The sequence below is a fragment of the Benincasa hispida genome, chromosome 5, assembly GCF_027475165.1.
Source record: "Benincasa hispida cultivar pf3 chromosome 5, pf3_genome.v1.1, whole genome shotgun sequence".
NCBI classification, from domain to species: Eukaryota; Viridiplantae; Streptophyta; class Magnoliopsida; order Cucurbitales; family Cucurbitaceae; genus Benincasa; species Benincasa hispida.
The window spans coordinates 56,172,522-56,190,044 of record NC_143482.1 but is presented as its reverse complement, the minus strand read 5'-3'; the positions used below and the strand labels follow the sequence as shown (position 1 = coordinate 56,190,044).

The 17,523-nt window shown below is 33.9% G+C and overlaps 2 protein-coding genes across 3 annotated transcripts; both read left to right on the top strand.

Moving 5' to 3' along the window:
• The first annotated feature begins 3,391 nt into the window (after window positions 1-3,391).
• On the top strand, window positions 3,392-8,356 carry EMB2761 (threonyl-tRNA synthetase, putative / threonine-tRNA ligase). 2 transcript variants are annotated; one of them, XM_090313868.1, is made up of 9 exons: window positions 3,392-3,587; window positions 3,655-3,851; window positions 4,508-4,654; window positions 4,782-4,929; window positions 5,998-6,251; window positions 6,355-6,732; window positions 6,897-7,205; window positions 7,370-7,570; window positions 7,862-8,356. In XM_090313868.1, the coding sequence occupies exons 3-9, from the start codon at window positions 4,520-4,522 to the stop codon at window positions 8,120-8,122; spliced, it is 1,686 nt and encodes a 561-aa protein (XP_090169994.1). In that variant the 5' UTR covers window positions 3,392-3,587; window positions 3,655-3,851; window positions 4,508-4,519; the 3' UTR covers window positions 8,123-8,356. The 2 variants fall into 2 exon arrangements, with proteins under 2 accessions (XP_090169994.1, XP_038888474.1); XM_039032546.2 differs by having other exon boundaries at window positions 3,398-3,851.
• A 1,344-nt stretch (window positions 8,357-9,700) lies between these two features.
• On the top strand, window positions 9,701-11,688 carry LOC120078381 (exopolygalacturonase-like). Its single transcript, XM_039032647.2, has 4 exons — window positions 9,701-9,840; window positions 10,037-10,348; window positions 10,534-11,049; window positions 11,279-11,688. The coding sequence occupies exons 1-4, from the start codon at window positions 9,703-9,705 to the stop codon at window positions 11,519-11,521; spliced, it is 1,209 nt and encodes a 402-aa protein (XP_038888575.1). The 5' UTR covers window positions 9,701-9,702; the 3' UTR covers window positions 11,522-11,688.
• The last annotated feature ends 5,835 nt before the right edge of the window (window positions 11,689-17,523 follow it).

The following is a 17,523-nucleotide window of genomic DNA, read 5'->3' as shown; positions in this document are numbered from 1 at the left end:
AATGACTAGGATATGCTTTATGATTAACAAATTAACTTCAATTTATATTATAATTTTTTTCCATAGTGTTAAAAAATTATTTTAATAGTTCAGAATAAATAATCTTAATAAAAATATGTATATATAATTATTATACTTTATTATTCGAGATGATTTGAATTATTTTAGATTAATCTATTAACCAATTTAATTCATAAAGTTTTTATTTCTTTTATATAATATTAGGTTTAATCGTCCGATGGCTCTAATAAATACTATAAAACTATAATGTGAATCCTATTCAAATTAAAATTCCAATTCCATGTAGGATTCTAATTGTATATTTAAAGATTCCTCTTTTCTTTTTTGAATAAGGAAATTATTTTCTAGGGAATATAAACATCCTTTGAACTAAAATTTAAAACAATTTTTAAAATTGAGTTTACTACTCTACTTCAATTCTAGGAAAATCTTTTTCTTCAAAAGAAAAAAAAGTGAGAAACTCAATCCATTAACGTTCATCTAAATATAAAAGCACACAAATACAAATATATTGGAAGGTTGCTATAAACATAATTTTTTAGTTTAGGATTTAAGGTTTTAAGTTACAATGTATTAACAAAATAAAAAATAGGAACAAAATACCTTTTTGGTTACTAGGTTTTGAGTTTAGTTTCTATTTGATTTTTACGTTTCAAAATGTTACACATTTAATATTTAATGGAGTGTTTGGGATACTGAGTTGGTTATCATAGACGGTAGATTATAATAATGTGTGTTTAGGGTGTATACAATTTTAGTTTGGGTTATAATAGTTTGTATTTGGGTGCAAACGTTTTAGTTTGGATAGAAAATAATAAACACTATAATAAGAAGAGAAAGAGAGTATAAATAGAAATAATAAACACGATAATAAATAGTGAACACTATAACGAGGAATGATTTAAAATGATAATATTGTATAGTTAATTACAAATTATAATAGTTGAAAACACCAACTATTATAATTGGAGCTTCAAACATGTAGGAGTTGGAGGCTAACACCTCTAAATGTTGAGTTTGGTTTCAAAATTTGGTTCATAAGTTTCAAAATATTAAAATTTTACATTTGAGCTTTGAAATTAGTTTCAATTTGGTTGCTTGATTGTTTTTTTTTTTTTTTATTAAACACCCACTTCCAGTCATTAACGTCAATACCTTTTAACTATTATACTAAAGATGAAAAATGAGTATTTAGTGAATAATCAAAGTTAAAAAAATAAATTAAGACTTTGATTTGACTAGACAACAAAGAATTATAACAAATATCAAAATTTCTAACTAATACTAGCTAAATATACTAGCTATATATTTATACAAAACATTCATACTCGATTTTTTCTTACATTGAATCAATCATTTATTTTATATATGCTTGGATATGGATAAGATATCAATTTTTTATCAGGATCCAATTGGTTGGGGACAAAACTCAAATCTCAAATTAAGATTGTAAAATTTTGAAACCTAATGGGCTAAATTAAAACAAAACAAAAAACTTAAGGATTAAATGCATAACATCTTGAAATTTGGGGATTAAATAGAAAATTAGGCCCACAACCACTAAAAAATATTTTTCCTTAGAATTATAAAAGTCAAAATAAACATTTTGAAAATCCAAATATGTTGAACTCAAAATAGATTTTTGTACGGATGATACATTTTCAACCTCCTAAATGATTAAATGACCCGCTCCCAAAAACAAATAAAATCTAATATTATACTTACGTCAAAGTGCATTATTGTATTTTGGACAATATCATCTCTATCATAGTTTTAACGCGATGACCATGTCTACCGTGATCTTCATTTTTCTCTACTCTATATAGTATTAAATTAGGAGTGACCATGTCTATCATAGCTCTAACACGATGACCATGCCTATTGCAATCTTTGTTTTCTCACACTTTGCTGTTTCGCCATTAATTTTGTGGTGGAGTGGAGAAAATGGAGATTGCACATGATCTATACGTTGGGACTACAATAGATATAATAATTGTTAACGTGATTTAGTATAACAACATAATAATATGCTTTGACGTAAACATTAAATTTCATATATTTGTAGGGGGCTTAATAATGTGTCTCTTGAAGGTGATTCATAAAAAAATAAAAAAATAAAAACTAAAATCGAGAATGAGTATATTTAACCAAAGGTTAAACTATAAAAAAATGTCCCTGAGTTTTACACTTTGTGTAAAAAATATCTCTGAAGTTTCAAAAATTTCAAAAATACAAAATCGTTAAAGTTTTGTTTCAAAAATTTCCTTGAACTTTTAAAACGTTAAAAAAATACCCTTAATAAAAGTCCAAAAATACCTCCACGGTTAGAATTTGAACAAAAATCGTTAATTTCTCGTGACAAAAATGACTTTAAAAATTTTAAATATATATATATATATATATATATTAAAAGATGATCCTACCGATCAATTTGTTTGAAGTTTTTTAAAGTTTGAAAAGAACCAATTTTAAAATAAATTATATAGACACCCTCATTTTGTTTTCATATAAGTAGTCTCATATTTCTCTTAATTTTTCAATTATTAGCTTATACCAATTTTTTCAACAATAAAAATAAAAACCAAAATTTTAATTTAAAACATAAAATACCACAAAATTCACAAAATTCCAAAATCAAAATCTTTTCTTGAAACATACCAAAACGATAAATAGTCAAATAAAAAAAGTATCAACCTAAATCGTGTTGGTTCTCAAGAATATAATATTTATTTTAGTTCTTAGATAGGTTATCAAGCAAAAGAAGCCGTCGGGACGTTTTAGATGTAATTTCGGGATTAAATGGAGCAATTAGCAAGCAGCGAGAGGCAAAGAGGTGAAATCGAGCAAGGAGAGGCATGATGTTACACAAGAACTATGACACTTGTGCCTCACGCCATTCATAAAGATAGTATGCTAGACAAGCGTTGCAGTGCTGTCCTGCAACACCGCAATGTTTTTTATTTGATATGGCGCATGAAGAAGCACTCCTAATTTGCTCTCCATCAGTGTCGCACGTTTTGGTCTGTTTAAACTATTGAGAAAATTGGTGTAAACTAAAAATTGGAAAATTAAGAGAAATATGAGAGTACGAAAAACGTGAGGATATCTATATAATTTATTTTAAAATTAGTTTTTTTAACTTAAAAATTTCAAATAAATTGATCAATAGGAGCATTTATTTATTTATTTTTAAAGTCATTTTTGTCGCGAAGAATTAACGATTTTTATTCAAATATTAATGATTGAGATATTTTTGAACTTTTATTAAGTTAAAGATATTTTGGACCCATTTTAAAAATTTATAGATATTTTTAAAAGAAAACATTAACGATTTGGGTATATTATTGAAAGTTTGAAAACTTGGAAAGTTGCGGACATGTTTTCTTAATTTAACGTCAACCAAAAATAATATCACACACGAAAGCAATTTTCGATCAGACAAATATCCAAAGTTCCACCACACAGAGCAGCAGAGTCATATCTTCTGCCTTATTGTCGCTCTTTCTCTAATGTTTGTTCTTCAAAGAATGGCGACTACCACTGGGTTACTCTTACACCCTCCTCTCGTAAGACCCACTTCGCCCAATGTCTCTGCACCTCGTTTCTTCCTTACAGTTGCAACCCAATTTGCAGGAAACAGGGACAAATCTCTTTTCCCTCGCAAGAAGTCCAATGGGTTTTCCACTTCCATTGCTGTGGCTACTGATTCCTCAGCACCGTCAATTTCGACCCAGAACGAGGATTTGGTGGATACGCACGAGGACCAAACCGAGAAGATTGTTCTTCCAACTAATGAATCCTCTGAGAAGCTTCTCAGAATTCGTCACACGGTGATTCTGTCTTTTCTTTGATTTTTCCTTATGGGTTTTGGGGTAAATGTTGTTTGAATGTGGGTATAGATTCTTATCTGGGAATTTGGGGAATTTCTATGATGAAGGTTGTCCTTAAGGGGGTTTCCCAGTGTGAAGTTTAGGTTTGAACTAGGGAGGAGTTTCATAACTTAAACAGGGTGTTGCTAATCAAGAAGCGGTTTTCTGATTTCCATTCTGTATCTTGGAGATAAGATTGAATGTGGACTTTAGGTTTTCTTTAATTTGAATTACAGCCCCTGCAGGATGTTTGTGTGGGGCTGAGTTGAGTTATGAAGTTTGAAATTAATACGTTGGAGTTAGGAACTATGTGTTTGGGTGTAGAGTTGTGAAGATGAAGTTTTTCGTTCCTCAATAAATGTGTAAACTTTAGTAGTAAATACTATTGAGGTTGGTGGCATAGAGTTGAGTTATTTAACACTGATTCATGAAGTTGGTGGACCAAACATTCCTTAATGTATGGATGTGTTAAATCGTCGCATGACCCAAAAAGTTAAATTGATGAATGAAGATAAATTTAATGTTATATCATCTAAGACAATGTCCTGTCTGTATACTCTGAATTACATTTTGCGTTGTTTCATCAACTGCTTGATATATACTTTTTCAAATTGCAGTGTGCTCATGTAATGGCCATGGCTGTTCAGAAGCTCTTTCCAGATGCTAAAGTCACAATTGGACCATGGATAGAAAATGGGTTTTACTATGATTTTGATATGGAGCCCTTGGGAGATAAAGATTTGAAGAAAATCAAGAAGGAGATGGTTGGTATACCAAATCTATAAGCACTGAAGTCACTGGGTTTTTTCTTTATTATTTTACATTACAAGGTTTGGAATATATACGTCTATGCTTTTAGGGTGTGGGATTTATTTCTCATATCATCTGTAGGAACGCATTATTAGCAGAAACTTACCACTTGTAAGAGAAGAAGTTTCAAGGGATGAAGCTCAAAGAAGAATTGAGGCAATCAATGAACCTTACAAGATGGAGATTTTGGAAAGCATAAAGGAGGATCCCATAACCATCTATCATATTGGTAGGGATTGCAATCATCTTTGGTACTTCTCTGTTCCACCTTTTGATATTTTCTCGTATTTCATACTCAGACAACTTTTGATATTGTTCTTGATTGAAGGCTCTGATTCTTTTATCTTCTTTGTAATTGAAATTTGACTTTGGCTTATGAATGGCTAAAGTTTTTGAGTTTCTTTTTCTTTTTGTTTCCTGGATTGATATAGATTGGGACTTCACAAGCAAAATATTGAAAAGAAAATACTCCCAACCACATTTACAAGTTTCAGAAAACTGGTATTCAAAATGAAATTTCATTCGGCCATTCACCCATAAGAAGTAAGAGCAGGATTTGTTGGAGATGACTTGGCAAATGCTAGAAAAGATAATGTCAAAATTTTTTTTGGGGTAAAGGTTATCTCTTTTGCTCTTTATTTAACAGAGCTCTCACAAGGGGTGTTGAAGTCAGAAGTGCTTTTGATTTGAACAAAAGTATAAAGTGTTCTTGTAAACACCTGATGTGTTTTCTAATGTGCTTGATATTTATCTTTCCCTTTTTTCTTTTGTGGAGAGATTCAATCTTGACAAAGATACAGTTCAGGAGATTTTCTTCTTTATATTCATGATCCTTTTTTCCTAAAGATTTAGGACATGTTTAGATTTTTGAATGATTTTCAACACTTGAAAAGTCATTCCAAACAGGTCATTATTTGAAAACTGAAATTGTTCTGTAGCTGTGTTATGATCGTTGATAAGTATCACGTTGCTGTTAGGATTTTAATGAGAAGCAAGTCTCGAGAGACTCACCCGTACTTGAAATTAACTAATTTCTCTGTACTACTCCAAAGTTCAAAATGTTCTCTTGATTGTTATTAAGAGGATATCAGTAGCTGCAAAAGACAGCAAATGGTAGATCAGTTATCTTGTAAATTAAGAACATCTTGGTTTATTTTGATCAGTTCGTATTTCCACCTGTAAACTTTATTTTTAAGATTAAATTTGTAATGCTCTCTTCAGACTTTAATTGGTACACGGCAAAGCTGAAAATTTTTATAATATATTGATTCGTTGTAATACCCTATATTCTTCACAGGAAATGAATGGTGGGACCTTTGTGCTGGCCCCCATGTTGAATCTACTGGGAAAATCAACAAAAGAGCTGTTGAACTTGAAACAGTTGCTGGTGCCTACTGGAGAGGAGATGAGAAGAATCCAATGCTACAGAGGATATACGGCACTGCTTGGGAGACAGAAGAACAATTAAAAGCATACCTTCACTTCAAAGAGGAGGCCAAACGTCGTGACCACAGACGGCTTGGGAAAGATCTTGATCTATTTTCCATTCAGGTTTAGATTTTCTCAAAATCTATTATGATCTTCTTGTTAGTAGCTAAAGTTATGCTCTTAGATTTTTCGGTCTGAATTATTGTAGAATATTGGCTGAACACAGGATGATGCTGGGGGAGGTTTGGTATTCTGGCATCCAAAGGGTGCTGTCGTGAGGAGCATAATAGAAGATTTATGGAAGAAATTGCACAGGGAACGTGGTTATGATCTGCTATATACACCACATGTGGCGAAAGCAGAGCTTTGGAAAACCAGTGGTCATTCAGACTTCTATGGAGAAAATATGTACAATCAGATGGATGTTGAGGACGAGCTTTATCAACTTCGACCTATGAATTGCCCCTACCATATTCTATTTTACAAAAGGAGGCTCACCTCCTATCAAGATTTTCCTATTAGAGTCGCAGAATTGGGGACGGTATATAGATATGAGCTGTCCGGTAGCTTGCACGGTCTTTTCCGTGTCAGAGGTTTTACCCAGGTGCACTTTATGTTGGATGCTGTCATTTTCTTTTGTGCTCGTTTAAACTTTACAAGTTGTTATCTGCTCTATGCAGAAGATCAAAATTTCCTATATATGAAGGATAGAAGTTATATTTTGATTGTTCCTTGTTTGTGGCTTAATCAATTTTGTGGATTTTGCAGGATGATGCTCACATATTTTGTTTGGATGATCAAATCAAAGATGAAATTAGAGGTGTCCTAGATCTAACAGAAGAGTTATTACTTCAATTTGGTTTTAACAAATTTGAAGTCAATCTCTCTACTAGACCACCAAAATCAGTGGGGAATGATGAGATCTGGGAGAAAGCAACATCTGCTCTTAAAGATGCTCTAAGTGACAAGGGGTGGGGCTATCAAATTGATGATGGTGGTGGAGCCTTTTACGGACCGAAAATTGATATTAAGATTGAGGATGCGTTGGGAAGGAAGTGGCAATGTTCAACTATACAGGCAATCCCTCAACTTAATATTAAGAATCTCTCACTTTCCTGAAATCTTGTGATTTCTACAACCTGAAGTTCAAGGCGGTTTCTTTTGATATATGATATGACAAAGCCATCTGACTTGACTATGGTTAAGTAAAACTGGTCTTCTTTAATACTTTATGTTTTCAGGTTGATTTCAATCTACCTCAGCGTTTTGACATCACATATGTCAATTCGAACTCTGAAAAGAGGAGACCTATCATGATCCATCGTGCAGTTCTGGGATCCCTGGAGCGATTCTTTGGTATTCTAATAGAAAATTATGCTGGGGACTTCCCATTATGGCTTTCTCCAATCCAAGTTCGAGTTTTGCCCGTAACAGATGCCCAGGTATCATATATAAGCATACAAACTCCAGCAGTTTGTGATTATATTAGTAATGTCATCGTAATAATTTGCGGTCCTGTCTTGATTATGAATGAAAGTTCATTGCCAATAAAACCCATGCAAGAAATTCATCAAGTTTTTAGGTAGAATCATGTCCATGATGGCGAGGTTCATTACATTCCGAGGGATGGGACCGTATAAATTTGATTTGCTAACTGAATCAATTGCATAGATTCATTTTAGGTATTAAAGTAGTGGTCTTTCAATGAAATCTCCATTGCATTTCTATCCCAGATCTCTTACTGCAAAGAGGTGGCCGAAAAACTCAGAGCCATTGGCATTCGAGCTGAAGTCTGTCAAGGCGAGCGGTTGCCCAAGCTTATTAGAAATGCAGAGACCCAAAAAATACCGTTGATGGCAGTTGTTGGTGCCAAGGAAGTCGAGACGCAAACTGTGACAGTGAGATCAAGGTTTGGTGGGGAGATAGGGACCATAACAGTTGATGATTTTGTTGGAAGAATCAAATATGCCTCAGAGAATAGAACACCATTTTGAAGTTCTTTTCTAGGATGAACCATGGCTATTGAGGATTTACCTTCTGATTTAAATTTCCCCATGGAGGTTAATTCCCTTGATGAGCAGATTCTCATTGTACTTTTTAATATTCTTTCACTCAATATTTTGACTGTAAATTTCTGTCTAATTTGTAGTTAGATGAGACTTTGATTTTGAGGATTTTCCCCCTCCTTTGGAGTGAATAATGAAAAAAAAAAAGATATACTTAGTGCCTTTGATTATTCACATTTTAACTAATCTTACCAGACTAATCTATCCGATCTTACAACATTTGGATCCTAAGAAAACTCGTAGGATAATCCTAAGACAATGTTCCATTTTCTCATTCATAATAAATTGTTAGGATTCTTCTTCCTGCAAATGGTAAATCCCAATTTGATCCAAGAAATTCACAATGCACACACTTTTGTGACTATATATTTACTTCAAGGAAAGTTAATAATAAATTGTTAGGATTCTTCAAATGGTAAATCCCAATTTAAAGGGCTGAGATTCCTCTCCCAAGAGCCAAACACTCTTCTAAATTCTTCACACCTCTAGCTATACTCTCCTACTATTTATAATCCAAAAACTTAAACAAACTTAATGTCTAATTACTAGAATACCCCTTACTACTAATCATACTAATTATTTTCATAAATTTATGTAAAACTGCATACAAATTTTAGAAAAATAAATTAATTTCTGATCTTTTTGGTTATTAATTCCTGATAAAAAAAAAAAAAAACAAAAATGGAAGATGGAACTATGATTACTTTTGGCCTATATAATATAGGTATACTTTAAGCTAAAGGACAAAAATGGCAATATTAGAAACAAATAATGGCTTTTTTGAACTTGTAACAATGTTTTCCTAGGCAATAGGAATGTTGATTGCTCAAAATCCAAAAGAAAAAATAGAGATTAAAAAGACTACACAAACTGACTATCTATACCTATAGGAATGTCAGTCTTGATTTGAAAAAAAAAATTCGATGAAGTCGCTACAATGTGATTGTCTTATAATAACTTCTAGATGAATTTGCATGCTTCTACTAACTATCAAATCTAAATTCAAGTTATAAATTTATAATTTCTTTCTCAGATATAACCACGTAAAATTGTCTGTCACAATGTGACAGATTTTTCAAATTATTTCTTCTCATATTGAAGGGGATTATATTTTTAGCAGTTCAATAATATACATAAAATTTTAAAATTTCATGTTATTTAGTATTTATATGATCTCCAAAACCAAACATATATGGTGTCTCTTAAATGATTTAGCAACATATATCATGGGACAACAATCAACTTATTCCATGGAGAGTCATAACTACCATTCATACAACCTAGTATATATATAAAGCAAACTCCAATATTTATTCACACATGAATGGTAGAGCCAAAAAAACTTGAGGTTGAATGAAACAAAAGCTTCTTCACCACCAAAAGAATTTATGAAAAAGCTAAAATAGCACCTAAAATTAGGCATCAAACTTCTTGTGGCCCATGACGTTTCTTCATTCTACTATAAAAACTTCACTCCTACACACACATTTTCATCAAACCATTCAACCATGTCTTCACCAACAATCTCAAGATCAACCACAGTCATCTTCTTCTTCTTTCTTGGTCTCATCACAAATGCCCAAGCTGCTGATTTCCATGTCAAAAGATATGGAGCAAGAGCCAACGGAAATTCAGACGATAGTCAGGTTTTCTTCACCGACGTTCTTAACTTTTTTTCTCATCAATCCAATGTAGTTTCCTTATAATAACAATGCAGGAGTGCAGGTGCCCCCATTAACCAAATAAGTAGATTTTGAATTAGGAGGCAGCTGTATTGTGATAGTCTTATCGAATAATCTTTCGGGGTCGTGATGGGGTTATTTTGTTTTTGTCTGTTATTAGGCCATAATGAAAGCTTGGAAGGATGCTTGTATGTCAACAAAGCCAAGCAAAGTAGTGATACCAGGAGGAAGATATGTAGTGGATTCAATGAAGTTTCAAGGGCCATGTATGGCTCCCATTCATGTTCAAGTGGAGGGAAGATTGCAAGCTCCAACCAATATTAAAAAAATGAGATCTGATGACACTTGGATTGCCTTTCAGTACATTAATGGCTTAACTCTCTCTGGAAGTGGCACTTTTGATGGCAGAGGATCTCTTGCTTGGAAGCAAAATGAATGTGCTTCTTCTGGCAAATGCAGCTCTCTCCCTATTGTGAGTCATCTCTCTTTCAATAGGGTTCTCGTTTTTTTTTTTCTTTTTATCTGTTCCTTAAAAACTTTCAAGACATCCATTTTGTTCTTATTAACTTTTAGTAAACTCGAATATGGATCGAATGAGCTAAAGTGAAGTTCATGTTTTACGAAAAACATTTATAAGTTTTCTTCCTTTTGAAACAGAGCTTGAGATTCTTCAGCCTCAACAACAGTTTAATCAAAGACATAACTTCAACAGACAGCAAATTCTTCCACATGAATGTGCACAACTGCAGGAATGTGACCCTTCAAAACATCAACATCGACGCCCCTGGCGACAGTCCGAACACAGATGGAATCCATATCGGTGGATCGAGTGGGGTGACTATAAGAAATGCTAGGATCAAAACTGGCGACGATTGCGTGTCGATTGGGGATGGAAGCCAACAAATTAATGTGGAGAAAGTAACATGTGGACCTGGACATGGAATCAGCATTGGAAGCCTTGGAAAGTACAAAAATGAGAAACCTGTGTCTGGAGTCACTGTGAGAAATTGCACAATTTCAAACACAATGTTTGGAGTTAGAATCAAAACATGGCCAGATTCTACCAAAGGAATTGCTACCAATATGCAATTTGAAGGGATTGTCATGAACAATGTGGGCACTCCCATTCTAATTGACCAACAATATTGCCCTTATGGATTGTGCAAACACCAGGTATTTATATATATCTAATACCATAAGTTAACCCGTTTGATTACTATTTGGTTTTTGAAAATTAAGTTTGTACATATCACTTCTACTCATGAGTTGCTTTGTTTTGTTATCGATCTACTTTTTTTTTTTTTTAAACTGATGTCTAAATTCATGACAAGTTTTGAAAACCGAAAAAGTAAGTAGACCATATTTGGTAACCATTTGGTTTTTGAAAATTGTGCTTATATAGATTCCATCGAGAGTTAAAATAAGCAACGTGGGATTCAAGAACATAAGAGGAACATCTACAGCTCAAGTAGCTTTAAAGCTTGTATGTAGCAGAGGGTATCCTTGCAAGAATGTGAAGCTATCAAACATAAACTTGAAATACAGTGGCACCAATGGCACAGCCATTTCAGAATGTTCCAATGTTAAGCCTGCCCTTTCTGGAAGAGTAGTCCCACCAGCCTGCACTAGGGCTTTTGCAGCTTGAATATTCATGCAAATTTATTATTTTACAAAATAATATTTTAGCACCCTTTTCATGCTTTTCAATGTAATATCAGCATGATGAGAGGTGAAGTTTATAATTAATTGTATTGTAACCCACAATGGGGCTTTTCTTCTTTTTAATTATATATCTACATACAAAATATAGCATTCTATATACTAATTTTTTGTATTCCTTGAAGTTTTGTGGCGGGAAACAGAAAAACCTCTCGGTACTATCATAGGAATAAATAAAAAAATTAGAAGAAAACAAAAAAGAATTGGGAACACAAAAACTAATGCGGAAAAACTCCAAAATGGAGAAAAGAACTGCAGACCAAAAGAATTTCACTATGTAAAAAATTATTATACACAGTATACAAAAATCTCTCTTGGACCTCAATTACAAAAATACTCTCTCAAAACATTATATCACTCACATAACTGAACTAGTATACCGAGATTTAAGTGCTTCAAATTGGGATTATTAAAAACTAAAGACATAGACTCTTTTTATAGTATTTGTAGCCTATCATTTTTTTAAACATTTCAGAAGATTCAACAATTACTCTTTTAATATTTTGCTGAAACCGAAGGAGAAGTGTTTCTTATATCATATATATGCATGAAATTGTAATCAACTTAAATATAATTTTACTGGACAAAATATTCCTTACTTTCTTAAAATTTGGAGGAAGGAAACACATTTGTAGAATTATCTTTGTTTCGATAAATTTTGAAATATTTTATTATATTAGGGAAGGTTTGGTTTTGAATCATTTGATAAATAATAAAGATATTGAACTTTTTACTAGAACAAGCCCATACACCTGAAAATTATAGTTTTATTTTAGTATATAAAAAAGTTTTATATAATTTGACTCAAATAATGGTAACTATTTGACGAGAATGTCAAAATAGGAATATTTTAAAAGGTAAAAGATATAATTGTTGGTTCAAATATATTTCCATCATTAGATCGTGATGTTTTATATCTATGGTGTAAATCACACCAATACATGAAAGTACACACCGCTTCATTATGTAACTATTTCAACCAAAATAGTTGTAAATGGGGGAAAGAATATGATTCTCTATTGAAACATAATCTTCACTATAATGTTGTAATTTTTTATCTATGATCTACATCATATCCATACACGCAAAGATTTGTCACTTGACCCAAATAATTATATTGGAGAAAATGATGTGGATCACACCCATACACGAGAGAATATACCACTTCACACATAACTACCTTGACCTGAATAGTTGTAACATAGGGCAAAATAGAAATTAAGGAAAATTGCTAAGGGTAAAATGGGGATGTTAAAAGTTTCACTCATGGCCTATTTTATATATAGTATAGATAAATTGATTGTAATATTTTCTTTGGCTAAAATTATATCTTAGTTCCTAAAGTTTGGATGTGTTTTTCTAGTTTAGTTTCATCTTTCTTAAATATGTATTATCGCAGCTTTTTAATATCATCATGGATAGAATTCCTTTAATAGGCGATTCATGGGCTAATAATAATAATAATAAGAAATTGTTGTAAAATTGAATAGCAAAAGGAGATACAATGGGAATATGTTTATCTATAAAATATAATATTAAAATAAATATAATATAACATAAGAAACTAAATAAATAAAATAAAATAACAACCAAATTTCTCCAGTCTTTGTGGATTTATGTTTGTTGATTTCGTGATTCGAGCTTAGGAGTGTATTGTATAAAGTAATTGGAAAAATGTGTAAATATGAATGATGCGTGATGCGTTAGTGACACGTTGATGCGTTAGTGATGTGCAATAGGATACATGACACTCCTCTATAGACGTTCAAATTTTTCTGACTCAGATCCAAGTATAAATCCAACTCAGGTTCTTGGTAAGTCCAGGGTCGAACTCAGGGATTTAGATTTAAAGCTAACGCAGACCTTGCATTGTAACTGTTGTAGAATTATCCTAAGTAAATGTAGAAATGAGTTATTTACACTAAGCTGCTGTGTGTGTGCAAGAAGATATAAAAGAGTCAAGTGGAGGATAAGGGGTCGTGTGGAAAATGGAGTTTGATGCAAGTGATATGCGTCGATCTAAGTTAGATGTACATGAACAAGAATATGATGCGAATGAGATGACTTGTTTATCTCCGTTTATGCATTAGACACTATTCAGTACTTCTCAATGCGAATATCATACAATACCTATCTCTAGGATGTATGTGTCAATCACAGGATGCAATAAAACATTGGTGCGTCTATCTCTAGATGTACTAAGCGTTTCTTACTTAATGTTGGCTTACTTATTCTCTCGAATAATTTAAGCTAAAGCTGCTTTTACCAATTGATTTAGTTGGCTTAAGCGTTCGAAATGGAATTTAGCATGAAGTTATAGATGCATCCAACATAAATAAGAAATAAACAATGGAAAAATATGATAGATCAAATATGTGAATTTATAAAGAAACTGATTGTCTTTACAAAACCAACACTTAATCAAATGAGAAGATGAAATGAAGGGAGTCAAGCCGCAGAGTACAATCTCTTGTCCTCTTTGGCTCAATTCTGGTTCATGTACAACCACTTGTGGAAGAATTGGAAGAAATGTCTCTCTCGAGCTCAGTTTCCTTCGCTCCTTGATCGACAATGGTGGTGGTTCTCTTCCCTTTTTTTCTTCTCGACACCAAAGCACAGCTCTACGATCTCAAAATTTCAAAATTATGCAATGAGCTAAGAGATTAAGATTCTTTTTTTCATCTGGTAGGATTTCTTCTATTTATAGGCGTCGGTCTTCTTCAACTTGATGATGGGCACGATGACATGTAGAAATGCACGTCATCTTAGGCCTATGAGGGCTGTTAAGCAGAATATGCAACAATTATGTTAGGAATTCATGAGAAAATGAGTTTGCGGCATTCAACATTAAGAATCTCGGCTAACCCACTATTATGCGTTAAATTGTCTATTTTTGTAGCTAACGTAGGAAGTGGACGCAGACGCGGAAGTCGGGCTATCGCATAGACGATCACATGCACGATCGCATACGCTCGACGCATGAATATTGCACCCATTAACCGCATGCGGTGATCACATACAACAGTCCTATGGGTGTTGTGGCAGTTGGGCGAATGCATCCATCACATGGGAATTGTGGTCGTCAAACAGATGCGGTCATCACATTGAAGATGCGGTCATCATGTAGAAGTTGGGGTAATCAAGTGATTGCGGTCATTTCAAGATTGCGGCTACACAAAGATAACCATAATAGCAGGATCACCGCAAGGTTGGTGGAATGGAAGCATCAACGCATATCTCGAGAAAATCAAAAGATGATGTTGACATTTCACCTACCACACCGTTAGCAGCAGAGATTCAGAAAAGGATCAACGCGCCGCTAATACCAAAATCAGAGCAGGTCCATTAATGCTGCGATGATTAAGCTCTATAAATAGAAGCCGCCGAGCATAATTTCAAAGTATCCAAGTTTCGGCCTTTGGGTGGATCCTTGTGATCCAGACGAACGCGTTAGAAGAAGCTTGAGAGTTCTTCATCTCCCTCATTCATTTCGAGTGACGACCGGAGCCTTCGTCGGAGTTAGATCTTGAGAGAGTCAGCTCCACCACCCATCCATGGCACCACCGACAGCCTTGACACACATCTGCTGGAAGCAAGACATCGCTTCCAGCTGGTCATTTCATTTTCTCCTCTTTTCTTATATTGTATTGTATTACATTTTGGATTAAGGAATTAATACATTGTGTGTTCAATGCATTTCTGTGTTTCCTTCGATTCCATCTCCATCTTTCTTTATTTAACATCCTTAACTTTCATCGCATCACTTAGTGAGATTGCTTGAGTATCGCATACTTAGTCATGCAGATTAGGGATATGAAGCATGTAGCAAATCACTGGAAGGTGTGCATTGTGTGAGTGTGTGAGAAAACCTTATTTGCTTAGTGTGAAGCTGTAGCAATGCTTGTCTATAGGTGGACGCAACATTTGTCTATGAGTAAAGTCAGCAACAACTAACTGCCTGAGAGGGTAAGTGGTTGGTCGCATTAAGCAATGTAAGTTATTGTTCACTAGAGATAGGAATAATCTTGCATCAGCCAAGTTTATGTGGTTACCTTGTCTTATGAGCGCATCATTCATCACTTAGGCATACTTGGAAGAGTAATCTAAAATCCAAATCTAAGACTCGAGAGAGCGAATTGGAACGCATAAGCAAGAATGGGGAACTTAGAAATAAGCTCCGTTTGCTATCACACAATGTATGCACCCTACGGAGAGGATATTGCATGCGTCCAAGAAGTAGGATGTGGTGGCTATATGCGGTCATCCCGACCTTTTTGTATACACATCGCATACATCCTAGATTTGGGCTCTAGTGTGTGTAGCATGATCGCATAGCTTGGATTGGCTGAGGTTGCCCTTGCGGTCACTCTTAAGGGTTGCAATGAAGACATCCTCACATTTTATCTATTTTCCATGCTTTATTACGCGTCAACGATTGTCGTATCTCTACCTCTCATTTATATTCTCATTGTTTTGTATGTTAGTTAGGAGTAGGAGTAGTGTTAGCTTATACCCCTCCATCATTCTTTTATTCAACCGCCACATACACATTACCGCATATATCTAGCTACAAGTCCCTGAGTTTGACCTTGGATTACCCGAGAAACTTGCGTTCGCGTTATACTTGGCGTGAGCGCAAGAAAACTTGTGATAGGAACGCACGGTCATCGTATACATTCGTTAACGCATAGTTCATTCCAACGCATGACCACTGACGCATGATAATCAACGCATAACCTAAGACATGCATCGCATATTGTGTTCACCTAATTTTAGTCATCAAGTCCTTGGCGACTTGGTAATTAATTTTTCATCATTAGGCAACATTAAATTCCATACCCTGGTCGGCCGTTTGACACTCAGATGCTTTTCAGACGCCGCCCGTTGCAGATGCCCATGCTTACAAGTGGTGATTTGACACAAACAACCTGAATCAATGAATCTTCCTTGCGTTGAATCCCTCCGTCGCATGCCCCATGCATTTAGACTTTTCCTGCGACACTTTTCTTAATCATGCGTTAGATTTTTGTTGAGATCCTGCAATATCATGCGTTAGTGCCGCAGTATTTTAGCAATAAACATTCTTTTGCATGAGTTTGATAATGTTCGAGTAATTCTATGCGTTTTCTCTAAAAATGATGATATTTTATCATTAAAGACCCTAATTGTTCCAACTTTTGAGCCACAATAACTTGTATTTCTACAAGTTATCAATTTCTCTCCAATCTTCACACTATAAATAACACAAATGACCGTTATTTATAGAAATTGTGGCAACTAGGATGTGGCTATTTGGACACTAATTAGGTATAATTTTGTGACACATGGGGTAACATGTTGAAAGAAACATGATCTTTTTGGGATGGGTGCCTATTTTGTATAATATTTATAAACTCCCTCTTAGATGCCCATTATATATATAAAATATGCCTCATTAAAACCGTACTAGGAAAAAATCCAATAGGGATAAAAATCCTAGTGAAGGAAAAAAAAGTACATATTTCATATAATCTAATACTACTAAAAGAATTGAGATCTTTAAGTCGTCGCATTCCAAAGTTGTGCACCAATTTTTTAAAGGTTGCAGTAGGTAATGACTTTGTAAATAATTCTATCAGGTTATCATTCGAACAAATTTGTTGTACGGTGACGTCGCCATTTTCTTGAAGATCATGAGTATAGAAAAGTCTTGGTGAAATATGTTTTATTCTATCTCCTTTAATATAATATTCTTTGATTTGGGATGTACATGTTGTGTTGTCTTCATGTGGAAGATTTTTTACTAGAAAACAAACCACATGTTCCACGAATGTACTGAGTCATTAATCTTAGTTATACACATTCTCGACTTGCCTCATGAATTGCAAGAATCAACATGATTTGAGGAAGTAGCCATTATGGTCTGTTTCACTGATTGCCATGATATAG

Bases quoted from the DNA above. Each gene is read 5' to 3' on its own strand.
- EMB2761 (XM_039032546.2), top strand. From the start codon at position 3,531: ATGTTTGTTCTTCAAAGAATGGCGACTACCACTGGGTTACTCTTACAC. The intron at 7,206-7,369 runs GCAATCCCTCAA...TTATGTTTTCAG, and splicing joins GGCAATGTTCAACTATACAG to GTTGATTTCAATCTACCTCA. The intron at 7,571-7,861 runs GTATCATATATA...TTTCTATCCCAG, and splicing joins TGCCCGTAACAGATGCCCAG to ATCTCTTACTGCAAAGAGGT.
- LOC120078381 (XM_039032647.2), top strand. From the start codon at position 9,703: ATGTCTTCACCAACAATCTCAAGATCAACCACAGTCATCTTCTTCTTC. The intron at 9,841-10,036 runs GTTTTCTTCACC...GTCTGTTATTAG, and splicing joins GAAATTCAGACGATAGTCAG to GCCATAATGAAAGCTTGGAA. The intron at 11,050-11,278 runs GTATTTATATAT...GTGCTTATATAG, and splicing joins ATGGATTGTGCAAACACCAG to ATTCCATCGAGAGTTAAAAT.